The sequence below is a fragment of the Balaenoptera physalus genome, assembly GCF_965194825.1.
Source record: "Balaenoptera physalus genome assembly, chromosome: 11".
In the NCBI taxonomy this organism is placed as follows: Eukaryota; Metazoa; Chordata; class Mammalia; order Artiodactyla; family Balaenopteridae; genus Balaenoptera; species Balaenoptera physalus.
Window position 1 is genome coordinate 59,193,735 of NC_138896.1, and position 20,084 is coordinate 59,213,818.

Below are 20,084 nucleotides of genomic sequence, written 5' to 3' on the forward strand. Positions count from 1 at the left end.
TGAGAATGGGTAAATAACCTCTCTCCTTCTGTTCTGAGAATGCTGGGAGCCCCGGGAGTGAGAAGAAACCTGGGAGCTTACTCCAGGTTGACAAGGCAATGATCCACTGGGGACCAGAACCTCTCACAGGATTGGGAGCTTCCTGCCCCCATCAGTGGGAGGAGTACTAAAATATCCCAGAGACCCTCAGGCCTCCAGTGCTGAGCAGCTGCTTTCTGGACAAGCCTAATTTGTTAGCATTAGTACTGCTGTCCACTCCCCCGCAGGCTGCCTTCCCCATGCTCGCCCGTCTGAAAAGGGATGGGTCTTTCCAGTGGAATGCCTCTCCACACTGAGGGCCCAGCAGCACTCAGGCCCCAACAGGCCTCTCTGTAGGAAGATGGAAGGACCGAGAGAACTCATCCTGCTTCTCCCTTGCTAACCGTTAGCCACAATGAAGTTTTCCCTTTTCCCAATTAAGCTTCTTCCGTAACCCTTGCCCTGTAATGCTCTGGAGTTTATGATACTGTGTGGTGCGTGACAGGTAGAGGCTAGAAGGACCCACCCTGCATGACACTGCAGGGGCCAGGGATGGCTCTGAAGACACACCCTACAAGGAATGGGTTGGCTGGCCCTCCTAGGCCTGGAGTAACTGACTCTTCATTCAGACACACCAGCAGCATGAAGAGATCAAATTTTACCTAGAGAAATTTTAAGAGGTGAAATAAAAGTTTCAAAGTAACACTTATGTTTTCCCCCCACACTAGCTTTTACTTTTAAAGAGAAACAAAGTTTTTGTTGTGGTAGTGGGTTTTTCTCCTTCCTTTAGCTGCAACTAACTTTTCTATGGCGCCTTGTTTCCAGAGGGCCTTCACGTTTATTTCACTCAGTAATTACTATAATTCCTATTTTACAGAGGAGTAAACAAAATATAGCTCAAAAGAGTTTTAATATAGCCATTAAAACTTACTTTCTTAAAGTGAAAGAAATTACTTTCTTAAAGTGAAATTAAATAATTTTTTAATAACTCCTGCAACAAAAAACAAAACTCTTGCAGCAAAACTGCTACTTTTTTGAGTCACTGCAGTATCTTTTAGGAATTTAAACAGATGGTCCTTACCTTTACCAGTTTTCCAGTGATCTCAGGCACATCTCCCATTTTCCGATTATCCAGCATGCGAATTTCATAAGACTGACCTATTATTAAAAATTGTGTATCAAAAACAATCCATATAAAGAACATCACTCTGTGTTAATAAAAATTCATCTCAAACATACGACTGCCCAATATTAATTTCTAAAGAAGCAAACTCAGGTTAATCTTTCTCTTCCCTGCAAATCATATCCTTTCCTTCTTCCACGCTCAAAGGAGACTGAGGAGTTCCTCAGTTTACTTTCCTCTGTTACCCTCTCACACTCATTATCTGAGACCAATTTTTCGTAACAGCTTTATTGAGGTATAACTTACATGCCATAAAATTCACCCTTTTAAAGTGTACAACTAACTGGTTTTTAGTAAATGCAGAGTTGTGCAGCCAAAACTGCTATTAATTTTAGAGCACCTTCATCATCAAAAAGAAAACTCATACCCATGAGCAGTCCCTTCTCATCCACCCACCCCCAGCCCCTCACAACCACTCATCAATCTACTTTCTTTCTCTTGGGATTTGGTTGCTTTAGCCAGTTGATATAAATGGAATCACACAACAGGTGGCCTTTTGTGACTGGCTTTTTCACTTATAATGTTTCCAAGGTTCATCCAGGTTGTAGCACATGTCAGTCTTTCCTATTTATGGCCAAATTATTCAACTGAATGCATACACCACACTTCGTTTATTCATTCAACAGTTGACAGACATCTGGGTTGTTTCTACTTTTTGGCTATTATGAATAATGATACTAGGAACATTTGTGGACAGGTTTTTGTGTAAACCAAGGTCAAATTTTAATCCTGGAGCTTTTTGCCTTGTGTCCAATGAACCCAACTCACATCTTGTCACTGCTCAATTAGGGTCCATAAAAAAAACACGAATAGAAACTCACACACCAATCTGTTTAATTAGGAAAATAAGCTGCTGCTGCCAAAAGTTAGTAATATGCTCCAAATCCACAAAAAAGATGTTTGGATTATCTGTCAATAAATAATAAAAATGACAGCATAATTTGATATGCAGAAAATTAGTAGTAATTAAAGAGTGCTTCTAGTACCATATGAAGTTGAGGCTCTTTATAATAAAACTACCAATACCTTGTCCACACTCCACTGGGCTTACAAAAATATACAAAGAGTACAAGATCATAGGGTCAAAACATACCAGTTACCAAAATACAACTAAATCACTCCAAGGTTGGTGAAGGAAAACAACTGCTATAAACACCACTAAGGAACAGTCAAATTCATTCAACACACTGAGAGAGATTAAACTAAAAACACCCTTATGGTAAGAGAGATTTTTTAAAAAGTTAAATCTGCAGCATACTTAACAATGGATCTGAACCTGGAAAAAGAATAAACAATAATTTCTTTAAAAAAGGAAATGAATATCCAGGAGTGGTCACGAACTGCCTCTGCTCCCACTGCATGCTCTGGGGGTGTGCTTGAGCCACTGCCAGACCAGACACCAGCCGTGGCATCTGCACACCCCCTCCCCTATCAGGGGGTAATGACCAGCACACGCTGAGTAAAGAGGCAACAGGCATCCATACTAAAAACAGCCTTCGTACCAAATATATTAAACACGTACAAGCTACACAGGGACACCCCCACATAAACAGCCCTCTAAGACCAAAGTAGGTAACTGTTTCTCCTAAACTCACAGAGTAAGATAAACACAAGTAAAATGAAGAAGCAGAGAAACCACTCCCAGTTAAAAGACCAACAGAATTACCCTGAAAGAAGAAACAATGAAGCAGACCTCTTCAGTCTAATAGACACCGATTTCAAAAAAGAGGCAATGGAAATACTGAAGGAATTAAGAAAGGCCATTGACAGGGCTTCCCTGGTGGTGCAGTGGTTGAGAGTCTGCCTGCCAATGCAGGGGACACGGGTTCGAGCCCTGGTCTGGGAAGATCCCACATGCCGCAGGGCAACTAGGCCCGTGAGCCACAACTACTGAGCCTGCGCGTCTGGAGCCTTTGCCCTGCAATAAGAGAGGCCACGACAGTGAAAGGCCCATGCACCGCGATGAAGAGTGGCCCCCGCTTGCCGCAACTAGAGAAAGCCCTCGCACAGAAACGAAGACCCAACACAGCCAAAAATAAATAAATTAATTAACTAATTAAAAAAAAAGAAAGGCTATTGACAGAAATGCAGATTACTGTAAAAAAAAAAACAGCTAGAAACTATAAAGAGGAACCAAGAAAAAATAGAAAACTCATTTGCAGAGATGAAAGCTGAGGTAAAGGCAATGAATAGCAGAAAGAAAAATGCAGAAGAACAAGTGAACTGGAAGATAAAATAATGGAAACCACCCAATCAAGACAGCAGACAGAAAGTCAAATGAAAAAAAAAATGAAAGCAACATAAGAGACCTATGGGATAATATAAAGCATGCCAACCTACGCATACTAGGAATTCCAGAAGAGGAAGAAAGAGAAAAGAGGACTGAAAATGTATCTGAAGAAATTATGGCTGAAAAGTTTCCAAACCTAAAGAAGGAACCAGATATCCAGGTACAGGAAGCCCGGAGGGTCCCAAACAAAATAAATCCCAAACAGACCTACACCAAGACATATTATAACAAAAATAGCAAAACTTAAAGACAGAGGATTTTAAAGGCAGCAAGAGTTCATTACAAGGGAACCCCCCATAAGACTATCAGCTGGTTTCTATACAGAAACATTGCAGGCCAGAAGGGAGTGGCAAGATATTGGGTTGGCCAAAAAATTCATTCAGGTTTCCCCGTACCATCTTATGGCAAAACCCAAACGAACTTTCTGGCCAACCCAACATATTCAGTCCTGAAAGGGAAAAATGTGTAACCTAGGATACTCTACCCAGCAAGATTATCATTTAGAATGCAAGAAGAGATAAAGAATTTCTCAGACAAGCAAAAACTAAAAGAATACAGCAATACTAAACCCATCCTAAAGGAAATATTGAAAGGTCTTCCCTAAATAGAAATGAAGAATCTATAGGAAAGAGAAAATCACAACTGGAAAATAAATCATTTAAATAAGCCAGTAGATTTTAAAAAATTAAAAAATTTCTGTGAAAGTGGTGATAACCACAATGAACAGCAAAAGGATAAACATGAAGATGTAAAAGAGGACATCAAAATTGTAAAATGGGGGCTTCCCTTGTGGCGCAGTGGTTAAGAATCCGCCTGCCAATGCAGGGGGCACGGGTTCGAATCCTGGTCCGGGAGGATCCCACATGCTGCAGAGCAGCTGGGCCCGTGCGCCACAGCTGCTGAGCCTGCACTCTGGAGCCCGCGAGCCACAGCTGCTAAGCCCACATGCCACAACTGCTGAGGCCTGTGCGCCTGGAGCCTGTGCTCCACAACGGGAGAGGCCACCGCGATAAGAGGCCTCTGCACCGCAGCAGGGAGTGACCCCCGCTTGCCACAACTGGAGAGAGCCCGCCTGCAGCAGCGAAGATCCAACGCAGCCAAAAATAAATAAGTAAATTAATGAATTTTTTAAAAAACTGTAAAATGGGGAGCAGGGAAGAAAATGTAGAATTTGTTCTCCCTAAAATGTGTTTGAGCCTATATGACTATCAGTCTAAGGCAAGTAGATATAGGAAGGGGTTAACATACTTGAAAAACAGGGTAATCACAAATCAAAAACATAGAACAGATTCACAAAAACCAAAACGAAGAGAACATAAGTATAATATCAATACAAAAGAAAATCATCAGAACACACACACACACACAAGAACAAAGAAGAAGGGACGGAAAAGAAATAAAAATCAATGGGAAAATAAGGTTTAAAATGGCAATAAATATTGGGTTGGCCAAAAAGTTCCTTTGGTTTGTAAGTAAAAATAAGATACATTTTTCATTTTCACCAAGAACTTTATTGAACAATGTATTCACCATTTTCTTCCACTACCTTCTGCCATTTTCCAGGAAACTTCATAATTCCATCTTTGCAAAACTTTTTATCTTTTTAGGTAAAGAACTGTTCCAGATGCCTTTTGTAGTCTTCCAGGGAATTGAAATTTTTTCCATGAAGAGAATTTTGTAAAGACCGAAATAAATGGAAATCCGAAGGCGCAATGAATATGGCAGATGAATCAGAACTTCCCAGCCAAGCTGTAACAGTTCTTGCCTGGTCATCAAAGAAACATGTGGTCTTGCGTTATCCTGATGGAAGATTATGTGTTTTCTGTTGACTAATTCTGGATTCTTTTTGTCAAGTGCTGCTTTCAGTTGGTCTAATTGGGAGCAGTAATTGTTAGAATTAATCGTTTGGTTTTCCGGAAGGAGCTCATAATAGAAGACTCCCTTCAATCCCACCATATACATAATATCACCTATTTGGATGAAGACCAGCCTTTGGTGGGGTTGGTGGTGGTGGTTCATTTTGCTTACCCCACAATCTCTTCCATTCCACATTACTGTACAGTATCCATTTTTCATCGCCTGTCATTTTGTTTTAAAAACAGAACAGTTGTGTTACGTTTAAGTAGAGAATCGCATGCAGAAATACAGTCAAGAAGTTTTTTTTTCGCTTAACTTACGTGGAACCCAAACATCAAAGCAATGAACATAACCAAACTGGTGCAAATGATTTTCAATGCTCGATTTGGATATTTTGCTTATGTCAACTATCTGCTGCGTGGTATAACGTTGATTGTTCTCAACGAATGTCTCAATTTGATCGCTATCAACCTCAACCTCTCTACCTGACCGTAGAGCAACGTCCAGCAAGAAATCTCCAGCACAAAACCTCGCAAACCACTTTTGACATGTTCAATCAGTCACAGCACCTTCTCCATACACTTCACAAATTTTTTTTGCGTTTTTACCTTTCTTGAAATGATAAACCATAATATGCTGAAAATGTTGCTTTTTTCTTCCATCTTCAATATTAAAATAGCTACACAAAAATTCACCAATTTCGATAATTTTTTTTTAATGCACGCTGATATGATAGCTGTCACAATAGAGTGTAACAAAATTGTTTCGAATGAAGTTAAAGAGAACTAAGCAATACTAAAGCCAGCTTACAGAAAAAAAGCAAATGAACTTTTGGGCCAACTCAATACATAGCTATCAATAATTACCTTAAATGTCAATGGACTAAATGTTTCAATCAAAAGACAAAGAGTGGCATACTGGATTAAAAAATAAGAGGCTACAACGTGCTGCCTACAAGTGACCCACTTTAGGGCAAAGGACACACATAGATTGAAAGTAAGGGGATGGAAAAAGATACTTCATGCAAACAGAAATGATAAGAAAGTGGGGGTCGCAATACTCATAGCAGAAAAACTAGACTTTAAAATAAAGGCCATAAAGAAAGATAAAGAAGGACACTATATATTGATAAAAGAATCAATACAAGAAGATGATTTTACATATATGCACTTAATAAAGGAACACCCAAATACATAAAACAAAGACTAACGAAACATAAAGGGAGAAAGTGACAATACAACAACAGTAGGAGACTTTAACACCTCACTGACATCAATGAACGTATCTTCTAGATAGAAAATCAAGAAGGCAACAGAGATCCTAAATGATACAAGTTAGACTTAATTGATATTTTCAGGACATTACATCCAAAATATCCAGAATACACATTCTTTTCAAGTGCACATGGAACATTCTCTAGGACTGACCACATACTAGGGCACAAAACAAGCCTCAACAAACTTAAGAGTACAGGAATTATCTTAAGCATCTTTTCTGATGACAACGGCAGGAAACTAGAAATAAACCACAGAAAAAGAAATGAGAAAAAAAAACACGATTACATGGAGACAAAACAACATGGTACTAAAAAAACAATGGGTCAATGATGAAATCAAAGAGGAAATTAGAAAATACCTTAAGACAAATGACAATGAAAACACAACCAAACAAAATCTATGGGATGCAGCAAAAGCAGTTCTTAGAAGGAAGTTCACAGAAATACAGGCCTTCCTCAAGAAACAAGAAAAATCTCAAACAACCTAACTTATCACTTAAAAGAATTAGAAAAAGAAGAACAAACAAAACCTAAAGTCAGAACGAAGGAAATAATAACTATCAGAGAGGAAATAAATTGAGAAGAAAATAAAAAACAATAGAAAAAAAATTCAATAAAACCAAGAGCCGGTTCTTTGAAAGGATAAACAAGACTGACAAACTGCCGGCCAAGCTCAACAAGAAGAAAAGAAAACCCAAATAAACAAAGTAACAAATGAAAAAGGAGGCTTAACAACTGATACTGCAGAAATACAAAAAACCATAAGGGAATACTAGAAATAATTACATGCCAACAAATTTGACAACCTAGAAGAAATGGAAAAGTTTCTAGAAACATACAGGCCAAAACTGAATCAAGAAAAAATAGATAATTTGAACAGATAGATCACTAGAAGTGAAACAGAATCTGTAATTTAAAAAAAAACTCCCTATGAACAAAAGTCCAGGACCAGATGGCTTCTACCAAACATATAAAGAAGAACTCATACCTATCCTTCTCAAACTCTTCCAAAAAAACTGAAGAGGGGGGAACACTCCCAAGTGCATTCTATGAAGCCACCATCATCCTGATACCAAAACCAAAGACACCACGAAAAAAGAAAATTACAGGCCAGTATCTTTGATGAATATAGATGCAAAAATTCTCAACAAAATATTAGCAAACCGAATCCAACAACACATAAAAAGGATTATATACCATGATCAAGTTGGATTCATTCCAGAGTTACAAGGATGGTTCAACATGTGAGAATGAATCAATGTGATATACCACATCAACAAAAGACAAAAGCCACATGATCATCTCAAAGACACAGAAAAAGCATTTGACAAAATTCAACATCCATTCATGATAAAAAAACTCTTACCAAAGTGGATATAGAGGAAACACATCCCAACATAATAAAAGCCATTTATGACAAACCCACAGCCAATATAATACTCAATTTTTGTGAAAAGCTGAAAGCCTTCCTGCTAAAATCTGGAACAAGACAAGGATGCTCATTCTCACCACTCCTATTCAACATAGTATTGGAAGTCCTAGCCACAGCAATCAGACAAGAAAACGAAACAAAAGGTATCCAAATTGGAAGGGAAGAGGTAAAACTGTCACTATATGCAGATGACATGATACTATATATAGAAAACCCTAAGGACTCCACACAAAAACCACTAGATCTAATAAACGAATTCAGCAAAGTATCAGGATACAAGATTATCATTCAGAAATCAGTTGCATTTCTTTACACCAACCATGAAATCAGAAAGAGAACGTAAAAAAACAAAACCTTTTAAAATTGCAACCCCCAAAATAAAATACCTATGAATAAACCTGACCAAAGAGGTGAAAGACTTATATGCTGAGAACTATAAAACATTAATAAAGGAAACTGAAAATGATTCAAAGAAATGGAAAGATATCTCATGCTCTTGGATTTGAATATTGTTAAAATGGCCATATTACCCAAAGCAATCTACAGACTTAATGCAATCCCCATCAAATTACCCATGACATTTTTCACAGAACTAGAACAAGTAATCCTAAATTGATATGGAACCATAAAACATCCAGAATTGCCAAAGCAATCCTGATGAAAAAGAGCAAACAGGAGGCATAACCATCCCAGACTTCAGACACTACTACACAGCTACAGTAATCAAACAGTGTTGTACTGCCACAAAAGCAGACATACAGACCAATAGAACAGAATAGCGAGCCCAGAAATAAGCCCACACACCTACGGTCAATTAACCTTCGACAAAGGAGGCAAGAATATAAAATGGAAAAAAGACAGGCTCTTCAGCAAGTGGTGTTGGGAAATTGGACAGCCACGTGTAAATCAATGAAGTTAGAACACACCCTCTCACCATACGCAAAAATAAACTCAAATGGCTTAAAGACTTAAAAGACATTACACTATAAAACTCCTAAAAGAGAACATAGGCAAAACATTCTCTGACATAAATCGTACCAATATTTCTTAGGTCAGTCTTCCAAGGCAACAGAGATAAAAACAAAAATAAATGAGACCGAATCAAACTTACAACGTTTTGCACAGCAAAGGAAACCATAAACAAAACGAAAAGACCACCTACAGAATGGGAGAAAATATCTGCCAACAATGCAACAGACAGGGTCTTAATTTCCAAAATGTACAAATAGCTCATAAAACTGAACACCAAATTTACAAACAACCCAATTGAAAAATCAGCAGACCTATAGAGACATTTCTCCAAAGAAGAAATACAGATGGCCAGTAGGAACATGAAAAGATGCTCAACATAGCTAATTATTAGAGAAATACAAATCAATCAAAACTTCAATAAGGTACCACCTCACACAGGTCAGAATGGCCATCATTAGAAAGTCTACAAATAACAAATACTGCAGAGGGTGTGGAGAAAAGGGAACCCTCCTACACTGTTGGTGGGAATGTAAGCTGGTACAGCCACTATGGTAAACAGTATGGAGATTCATCAGAAAATTAAAAATAGAATTACCATATGATCCAGCAATCCCACTCCAGGGCATATATCCAGACAAACCTATAATTCAAAAAGATAAAGGCACCCCTATGTTCATAGCAGCACTATTCATAATAGCCAAGACGTGGAAGCAACCTAAATGTCCACTAACAGACGAACTGATAAAGAAGATGTGGTAAACAGATAAAATACAATACTACTCAGCCATAAAAAAGAACAAAATAATGCCACTTGCAGCAACACGGATGCAACTAGAGATTATCATACTAAGTGAAGTAAGTCAGAAAGAGAAAAACAAATACCATATGATATCACTTACATGTGGAATCTAAAATATGACACAGGGGACTTCCCTGGTGGTCCAGTTTCAATGCAGGGGGTGTGGGTTCAACCCCTGGTCGTGGAGCTAGGATCCCACATGCCTTGAGGCCAAAAAACCAAAACATAAAACAGAAGCAATATTGTAATAAATTTAATAAAGACTTTTTTTTTTAAATAAGACCTGTGCCAGGTCTTAGTAGTGGTATGTGGGATCTTTTACTTGGGGCATGCAAACTCTTAGCTGTAGCATGTGGAATCTAGTTCCCTGACCAAGGATCGAACCCAGGCCCCTTGCATTGGGAGCATGGAGTCTTAGCCACTGGACCACCAGGGAAGCCCCAATAAAGACTTTAAAAAGTGACACAAATGAACCTATCTATGAAACAGAAACAGAATCACGGACATAGAGAACAGACTAGTGGTTGCCAAGGGGGACGGGAGTGGGAGGGGGAGGGATTGGGAGCTGGGGATTAGCAGATATAAACTAGTATATATAGAATGGATAAACAACAAGGTTCTACTATATAGCACCAGGAACTATGTTCAATATCCTGTGATAAACCATGACGGAAAAGAATATGAAAAAGAATGTGTGTGTGTGTGTGTGTGTGTGTATAACTGTATCACTTTACTGTACAGCAGTATTTAACACAACATTGTAAATCAACTATACTTCAATTTAAAAAGTTAAAAAATAAAAGATTTTTAAAAAGCAAATGAATAGATATCATTGATAAATACACCATTACATATCTGAAATTACACTCAACCTCAAGAATTTAGGACACAAAAATTAACAAAATGTTTGTGCTGATTATCAGATCAACAAAAAATGTTTAATTAATTTAAAAAATCAAGTGGGTACAGATGGGGGAGAAATAAGCACATAAAATGTGGGGAAATGTAAACTGATAAACTTTCTGAAAGGTAGTCTGCCTGCACCTGTTAACAAGTTAAATACGGCATCTTTTGACTCAGGGATTCTGATTAGCATGAGGGGGAATATTTGCACCTCACATTAGTCACAGAGGGCTTATCTCCCTAGTACCAAAGGAAAAGAACTCTTACAAAATTGCTAACAAATGCCCAACAACCCTAGCAGAAAATGAGCAAATGACATGACCATGTACTTCACACAAAAGAAGGAAAGCCAACAGTTCTTAAACATATTAAAAGACATTCGAGGGCTTCCCTGGTGGCACAGTGGTTAAGAATCCACCTGCCAAGGCAGGGGACACGGGTTTGAGCCCTGGTCTGGGAAGATCCCACATGCCGCGGAGCAACTAACCCCGTGCGCCACAACTACTGAGCCCGCACACCTAGAACCCGAGCTCCGTAACAACCACAACTCGCCACAACTAGAGAAGGCCCGCACGCAGCAACGAAGACCCAACGCAGCCAAAAATAAATAAATAAATAAATTTATTTATTTAAAAAAAAAAAAGAAAGAAAAAGACATTCGACCTCTGGGAATTCCCTGGTGGTCCAGCAGTTAGGATGCCGTGCTTCCACTGCCAGGATGCCGGGTTATATCCCTGGTCAGGGAGCTAATAAGATCCTGCAAGGAGCGACACATGGCCAAGAAAAAAAAAAAAGACCTTCAGACATTTGAACTCCATCAGAGACATGCAAGTTAAAGCCACACTGAAATGGCTTTTCACCTATCAGATTAGCACGAATCTCTCAGTTTGAGATGTCGTGGCTAAAGGGAAAGTCACTCTCATCTATGGACAGTAGAGGTGGAGATGGTTTAAGAAGCAGTTGTCACTCTGGAGAGATTCTGAAGGTAGAGCCTATGCGTTTTCTGGTATATTAATTAAAGTGTGAGAGAAAGAGCAGCTGAGGGTTACTCCAGATTTTTGGCTAAGGAACTTCCTGACACGGGGAAGATCACAAGAAGCAGATCTGAGAGAAAATCAAGGAGTGCGACTGCATACATTTTATCAAGTTGATTTATGAATCTGAGAATAACCCAAAGAAAAGCAGCCTGTGAGATGGGAGGTGGACCAAATGCACAAGGAGGGAGGGAGAACTTCTCTCGCCAGGATTCCCTTGTGGTCCTCAAAAACTCAAAATTCTAAGGATTGAAAAAGATCAAAGGAAGAAATCTCAATGTGCCTTATCTTCTTTTGTATTATTTTTCCTCCTCAACCTTAGGATATTTCTGTGCTCAATATAAAGTTCAATCTGTTTCCATGAACAGATCTCAGGCTTGGCTGCTCCTGTATTAAAGCACTATAGATTTTTATTCTTCTGAAGTCAAAAGCAGGTTTTTAAAAAAGGCTCTGTAACACTTATTATGCTTCAAATGATTTCCCTGTTGGAAACTATATATGTCCTAGCTTTCTTCCTTCTTCAGTTTTATCCCACGTCTCTCACTATCTAGAAATCCTTCCCCACCAAGTTTTACTCAATGGCAATATCCACTGATATACTACCAGACTTATATTGGTTCAATTTCTCCTTCTATTTGATCCCCCTCCATCATTCTCCTAATAAAACAACTTCCTGAAATGTTAGCCTAGGTTCCAAATGAAATATTAAAAAGGTCCCACTACCAACGAAGTATAAACTTAACACAAACTGCAATACTCTAAAAGTTACTAGTCCTATTTTTAGCTTTATCTTCTGAATTTACCTGTCACGTTTGGATTTGTTTACTCCTTTCTTGGCTTAGAAAAGCAAAAGCACTGACAGAATTGAAAAATATAAGTGCTATGAGTTCATGTCCCCACCTACCTTTGAATATAGAGTGTAAGATGGACTCCAGAGCAAAACGGAGCCCAAGGTGTGACAAATCCACCTTGGTTAAGTTCAAAGCATTTATTTCTAAGGTCCTAATACAGAACTTTAATCTATAACAAGAACCAAAGCTAACCTCAAGGAAATCTACCACAGTGTAAAATGAACTTACCAAAAAATATATTTTCTTTTTTGAAGCGTCAATCATTTAACAGTATTTTTAATCTAGTAGACACGCTACTTTATTTCCTAGGACCTAGAACTTGTGTGCAAGGCAGCTAATAGTGGTTAATTAACAGGGTGCTCCAAGTAGAATTTGGCCTCCATATGAACAGGTATTTCTGATCTAATAGCAGCAATAAGCTGATCTGGAATAAATCAACGGTTTAAGATCAGAAGTCTCACTCATGGGGCTTCCCGGGTGGCACAGAGGTTAAGAATTCACCTGGCAATGCAAGGGACACGGGTTCGATCCCTGGTCCAGGAAGATCCCACATGCCACAGAGCAGCTAAGCCCATGCGCCACAACTACTGAGCCCACGTGCCCTAGAGCCTGTGTGCTGCAACTAATGAAGCCTGCATGCTCTAAGGCCTGCGTGCCACAACTACTGAGCCCACGTGCTGCAACTACTGAAGCCTGTGCGCCTAGAGCCCGTGGTCCACAACAAGAAAAGCCACTGCAATGAGAAGTCCATGCACCGCAATAAAGAGTAGCCCTTGCTCGCCGCAACTAGAAAAAGCCTCTGCGCAGCAACGAAGACCCGACACAGCCAAAATATAATAAAAAATTAAATAAATAAAAATGAATAGTAAGATATTCCTATTAAAAAAAACCAAAAAAAACAAGAAGTCGTGTCACTCATATCATGGTGGGGAAGCATCATGGATTCAGCTGGGGCTACTGGACAAGGGGCAGCCTATTCCAGCCAGATCCCTGCCCAAAGGGATAGGCAACTGCTTACTCCCCTTTCTGTGGCTCCATATTGGGACTACAGTTTTTTTACTTCACAAAGTTAGAGGTTTAGGGACTTCCCTGGCGGTCCAGTGGTTAAGAATCTGCCTTCTAATGCAGGCGACGTGGGTTCGATCCCTGGTCGGGGAACTAAGACCCGCACATGCTGTGGGGCAACTAAGCCCGTGCGCTCCAGAGTCTGCACACCACAACTAGACAGCCCACACGCCACAACGAAAGATCCCGCATGCCGCAACTAAGACCCGACGCAGCCACATAAATAAATAAGTAAATACTTAATAATACTTTTTTTTAAAGTTAGAGGTTTAAGTTTTCTCATTACCTAAGAGCTGAGAAGGACAGCTGCCCAGGCATAACCAGAAAAACACAAATACAGCTTTTAAACTCTGTACTTCTATCATTCACAACAGTACAAAAACCGACACTCTAAAGCATCAGTACTTGTTCCAATTTCTACCTGACTGATGAAGTTAGGACTACACAGAATTATTTTTCTTTATGTTACACAATGGTACACAATGGCAAATATTCTTTAGCAACAGCTGCTCTGGAGGCAGAAGGTGAGCAATGAGCTTGAAGGGGAGGCTACTAGGAGTGACCAAGCTATGGCCTGAGAATGGCTACAGCCCCACCTATGTGTCAACGCTCTTCTGAGGAAATCTGTCTATAAGAAGTGGTGGTGAGGGGGCGCTCACATATTTGCCTGAATATTCAAAGTAATAAAAAGTTGAAGCATGGTCCCCAGACCAGCAGCATCGGCATCACTTGGAAACTCATCAGAAATACAAATTCTCCAGCCCCGCTCCAGACCCACTGACTCAGAAACTCTATCATGATAATCATGTTTGACAAGCCTTCTAGGTGATCCCAATGCATGCTATCATTGGAGACCACTGCTCTGTGCAAAGCTACAAATATCCAGTCAGTCAATGTTTGTTTCTAGCACAAAGCATTCAGGACCTTCTCCTGGGAATAACTTGTCTATGTCAAAATTAAGAACTAAGTCATTAAAAAAAAAAAAAAAAAAGAACTAAGTCATTCTAAAGCTGTTTAAAGTAAATTACATTATGATTCCTTTATAAGTAACCAAAATTCATTAAATAGTCATTTATTATTTGACAGGATTGTAAATCCTGTAACAGTCTAGGACAGCTCTCACTCCAATACACACACATGCTCCACAAATCCACTTATCCTCACATATGTTCATTACATGTGTATACAGTCCATATATTTGAATATACATATATGTGCACATTTACACACACACACACACACACACACACTCATGCGTGCAAGGGCTCAGGGTTCATTAGATGCCCATTTCAAGACCCAGCTTTGACTGGGCCTTCAGAGATAAACTAGGAGGCAGTAAGTACTATAGTATGCAGAGTGTTTCTGTCTAAAATATTAAGAGTAAATGACAGCCACACTATGGAAACAGCTCTCATACACAACAGTAGCTCATTATGCACCACTCTGGAGATCATCTACATAGTACACATTTGCCTTGGTTGATGGGTTAGTTTCCTATTGCTGCTGTAACAAATTTCCACAAACTCAGTGGCTTAAAACTATGCAAATTTATTATCACACAGTTCTAGAGTTCAGAAGTCCAGAATGGGTCTAGTGGGCTAAAATGAAGCTGTCAGCAGGCTGCATTCCTTCTGGAGGCTGCATTCCTTCTGGAGGCTGTAGGGGAAAATCTACTTCCTTGACTTTATCTACTTCTTGAAGTAGCCTACATCCATTAGTTTGTGGCAGTCTTCCTTCCTCCATCTTCAAATCTCCCTCTGACTCCTGACTCTCCTGCCTCCTTCTTTCACTTTTAAGGACCCTTGTGATTTCACTGGGCCACCTGAATAATCCAGAATAATTTCTCCATCTCAACAGCCTTAATTAAATCATACCTGCAAAGTGCCTTTTGGTATAAGGTTAAAATATTCACAGGTTTTGGGGATTAGGATATGGACATCTTCGAGGCACCATTATTCTACCTGCCACAGTTGCTAAGCAGTGCAAACATGTTATTTCTACAGTTCAAAAACTCTGCTACAGGGGGACTTTCCTGGTGGTCAATATTGTTAAGAATCCGCCTTCCAATGCAGAGGACGTGGGTTTGATCCCTGGTCGGGGAACTAAGATTCCACATGCCACAGGGCAACTAAGCCTGCCTGCTCTAGAGCCCTCATGCCACAACTAGAGAGCCCGCATGCTGCAACGAAAGATCCCGTATGCCACAACTAAGACCCGATGCAGCCAAATAAATAAATATTAAAACAAACAACAAACAAACAAACTCTGCTACAGGCTTATTTAAAAGATTGTAGGGACTTCCCTGGTGGCACAGTGGTTAAGAATACACCTGCCAATGAAGGGGACATAGGTTCGAGCCCCGGTCCGGGAAGATCCCACATACCTCGGAGCAACTAAGCCCGTGCACCACAACTACTGAACCTGAGCTCTAGATCCCGCAAGCCACAACTACTGGAGCCCGCGCTCCTAGAAGCCATGCTCTGCAACGAGAAGCCACTGCACCACAACGAAGAGTAGCCCCGCCCTGCTCCGCTCGCTGCGACTAGAGAAAGCCCGTGCACAGCAACAAAGACCCAATGCAGCCGAAATAAATTAAAAAAAAAAAAAAAAAAGATTGTAATCATACTTGCCAACAAACCTGGCAAAAATCCTGAGTCATTACACAGGTATCTAGTCCCAGGGTTGCATTCTAACCATTTGTAAAAATTGCTCATGTATCTGCCATAGAAAACTAATACGTCAGCCAAGGTCTAATCACTTGGTTTTCCAGTACAATCAGAAACCATTAAAGCTATCTAGTTATAAATAATAGTAACAGGAGCAAAGGCTAGTGTGCTTCCTATGTGCTGGCCACCTTATAAGTGCATTACACATATTAACTCAATTTAATTCTCAGCTACCTTAGGTGGGGGTTATTTTATTAAGGAACCTGCCTGGACAAGCAAGTGGTGTAATGGGATCTAAACACAGGCAGCCTGGCCCCAGAGACAGCTGATGACAACCGCTCACTGCTGCCCTCTACCTCTCACCCCACTACATGCAGAAAAACATTTAAATCACCAGTCACTGTAACGAGTTGACACATTGAAAAGGAACAAAAAGGTATGTGAATAATGTGTGTAAAGACATTCCATATGCAGCAGAGGTGCATATATCCTGGGCAGTTCTATCTCATTCTTCTACCAGGCATTACTTTAGGGATGGAAGTTCTCTCTTAAATTTCATCCTTTAGTGACAAGATCATTATATTCACCACAACTATGCTTAAGCATATAATTCAGTCATCACAGAATAAGTTTATTGGAATAAATAAAATATTAATGATACAGTATTTTTGTTATACAAAGGGTATCATTTAACAGGATTACAATCTTCTTAGGTGTCTAAAAAGGGTTCTAATTCAATGGCTACTTGGGGCCAGCGAGCAGAACTAGATAACTGGGAAGAAGAGTTTTATTGTATACTCTTTCATACCTTCTGAACTTTGAACCATGTATAATAAATCATTTAGTTACACTGTTAAATTTTAAATGGTGACCATTAACTGAAAATTTAGAAAACACTGGAACTATTCTAGTAAAGAGACTCAGTGGTTAAGAAAATGAGATTTGGAATTAGAAATCTCTGGGTTTAAGTCGCTATAAAAAGCATGGTCAATCTAAAAAGATAACTGTAGGAAAAAATTACTCCCTCTAAAGCTTTAATATAAATTGGGGATAACTGTGCTTTCACTGTCACTATTATTTCCAAGTAACAGAGAAAAAAGTGACTGCTTAATTTCCCTCTCACTTATTATAATGAGTGGGGAAGCTTAAAAGGAATTAAAACTTGTGCTGATGAAGAACAACTTCAAGTGCCCTATCTGATCCCTTCTTTATAAAGCTTTTGTATCCTTTTTTGATAAACAAGGCAACACTGCCATGATGAGTCATTTTCCCTTGGTGGAGCTGAAGAGTTCATTTGAAGATAAGAAAATTAACTCATGAGTAAATCTGAATAAAAATCTAACTCCTAAGAACAGGAAGACTAAAGAGTAAATTATGTCAATACTTAACAGTCACACTATCAAAGCTGACACACAGATGATACTATACTAAAATGGGTCACTTAGACACATTTTACATACTTTGCAGAAACTTCCCAGGGCAATGTCACCCAGCTAAAAAATATCCATGGAATTTTACTGGAATTCCTAGATAAAAATCAATCATTTTTATTTTCCATATCTATGCCTGATTCTCTTTACACTATATATTTCAGGACAGCCTTCTGTAAAAAAAATCAAAACTGTACATGCACTACTTAGAATGCTTCCTTTTGAAAAGTGAGTCTGATCAACTTAAGATACTCTGCTGGGGGATCGGATCAAGATGGCAGAGGAGTAGGATGTGGAGCTCACCTTCTCCCACAAATACATCAAAGATACATCTACAACCTAGAGACTGTCCTACAGAATGAAGTAAGTCAGAAAGAGAAAGACAAATACCGTATGCTAACACATATATATGGAATCTAAAAAAAAAGAAAAAGAAAATGGTCAGAAGAACCTAGGGGCAAGACGGGAATAAAGATGCAGACCTACTAGAGAATGGACTTGAGGATATGGGGAGGGGGAAGGGTAAGCTGGGACAAAGTGAGAGAGTGGCATGGACATATATACACTACGAAACGTAAAATAGGTAGCTAGTGGGAAGCAGCCGCATAGCACAGGGAGATCAGCTCGGTGCTTTGTGACCACCTAGAGGGGTGGGATAGGGAGGGTGGGAGGGAGGGAGATGCAAGAGGGAAGAGATATGGGGACATATGTATATGTATAACTGATTCACTTTGTTACAAAGCAGAAACTGACACACCATTGTAAAGCAATTATACTCTAATAAAGATGTTAAAAAAAAATACATCTACATGCGGACTGCTTCTCACAGAACATCTACTGGACGCTGGCAGAAGAACTCAGACTTCCAAAAGGGCAAGAAAATCTCCACATAACTGGGTAGGGCCAAAAAAAAAAAAAAAAGAAAAGAAACACAAAGAGAGAGAAATGAATCGGCACAGGACCTATGCCCCTGGGAGGGAGCTGTGAAAGAAGAAAGGTTCCTGCAACCTGGGAAGTCCCCTCACTGCCTGGGAGATCAGCTGGGACAGAGGGGGAGGTTCGGAGCCTTGGAGGGGAGCACAGCAACCGGTCTGTGCAGGGCAAAGTGGAGAGAGACCTGCATAGATGGCTGGTGCCGCAGAGCAGCACTCCCCAGCCTGAGACGCTCGTCCGCTGGGTCGGGTAGGGGCTGGGTGCTGAGGCTCAGGCTTTGGAGGTCAGACCCGGAGGAGAGGACTGGGGTTGACTGTGTGGAGATGGCCTGAGGGGGCTAGGGTGTGGTGAGCTACAACTGAGCGAGTCCAGGAAGAAGCCTAGGCCTGCCAGAGAGGCAAGGCACCACTGTGGGGGGCACGCAAGGAGAGGGGTGGGCCGCCACAGAAGCTTCTTTCTCCGTGCCCACTCTCAGGCAGCAGGGCACCACCTACACGAGCTCCGGGGGCAGATGCAAGATGCCACTGCCATCTCAGAATCCAGAGGCGGACACGGATCACTGCCGCCGCAGAGCATCCTGCAACTGAGCACCAAACGCTGTCCATGCCTACCTAGGAGCGTGCGCGACCTGCCACTGCTGCTGAGGGTCCCGCAACTGGGAGCCAACCGCTAGCCCCGCCTTCCGGGGAGTGTGTGCAGGTTGCACATCTGCACACCCCCTATCAAGGGGATAACGGCCAGCACACATAGGGGAAGAGATGGCAAGCAACCAAACCAAAAACAGCCCTCGTGCCAAAAAAAAAATTAAGCCCACACAAGCTACACAGGGATGCTCCCACATATAAATAGTCCTCCAAGACTAGAGTAGATAATCGTTTCTCCTGAACTCAGAGTTAAGAGAAACACAAGTAAAATGAAGAAGCAGAGGAACCACTCCCGGTTAAAAGACCAAGAGAATTCCCCTGAAAGAACAAACAATGAAACAGACCTCTTCAGTCTAACAGACACCAAGTTCAAAAAGGAGATGATGAAAATACTGAAGGAATCAAGAAAGGATACTAACAGAAATGCACATTACTGTAAAAAGCAACTACAAACTATAAGGAGGAACCAAGAAAAATTAGAAAATTCATTTGCTAAGACAAAAGCTGAGCTAAAGGCAATGAATAGCAGAATGAATAACGCAGGAGAAAGAATAAGCGATCTGGAAGATAGAATAATGGAAATTACCCAAGCAAAACAGCAGTCAGCCAAATGAAAAAAAAGAAAAGCAATATAAGAGACCTATGGGATAATATAAAGTGTGCCAACCTATGCATAATAGGGATTCCAGAAAGAGAAGAAAAAGAAAAGGGGATTGAAAATGTATCTGAAG

The 20,084-nt window shown here is 40.2% G+C and overlaps 1 protein-coding gene across 4 annotated transcripts in view; it reads right to left on the reverse strand.

Annotated features, from left to right (window-relative positions):
- UBP1 (upstream binding protein 1) overlaps positions 1-20,084 on the reverse strand; it is a 67,650-nt gene that overhangs the window by 24,700 nt on the left and 22,866 nt on the right. For 3 of the 4 annotated variants that reach the window (XR_014250502.1, XR_014250503.1, XM_082411859.1), the window contains one exon: positions 1,100-1,176. Coding sequence is in view for 1 of the 4 variants with exons in the window: in XM_082411859.1 (XP_082267985.1) it covers positions 1,100-1,176 (77 nt within the window). In the remaining 3 variants the exon portion in view is untranslated. Of the gene's footprint in view, positions 1-1,099; positions 1,177-5,021; positions 5,196-20,084 lie in introns of those variants that run through there. The other variant, XR_014250504.1, reaches the window with a different exon arrangement.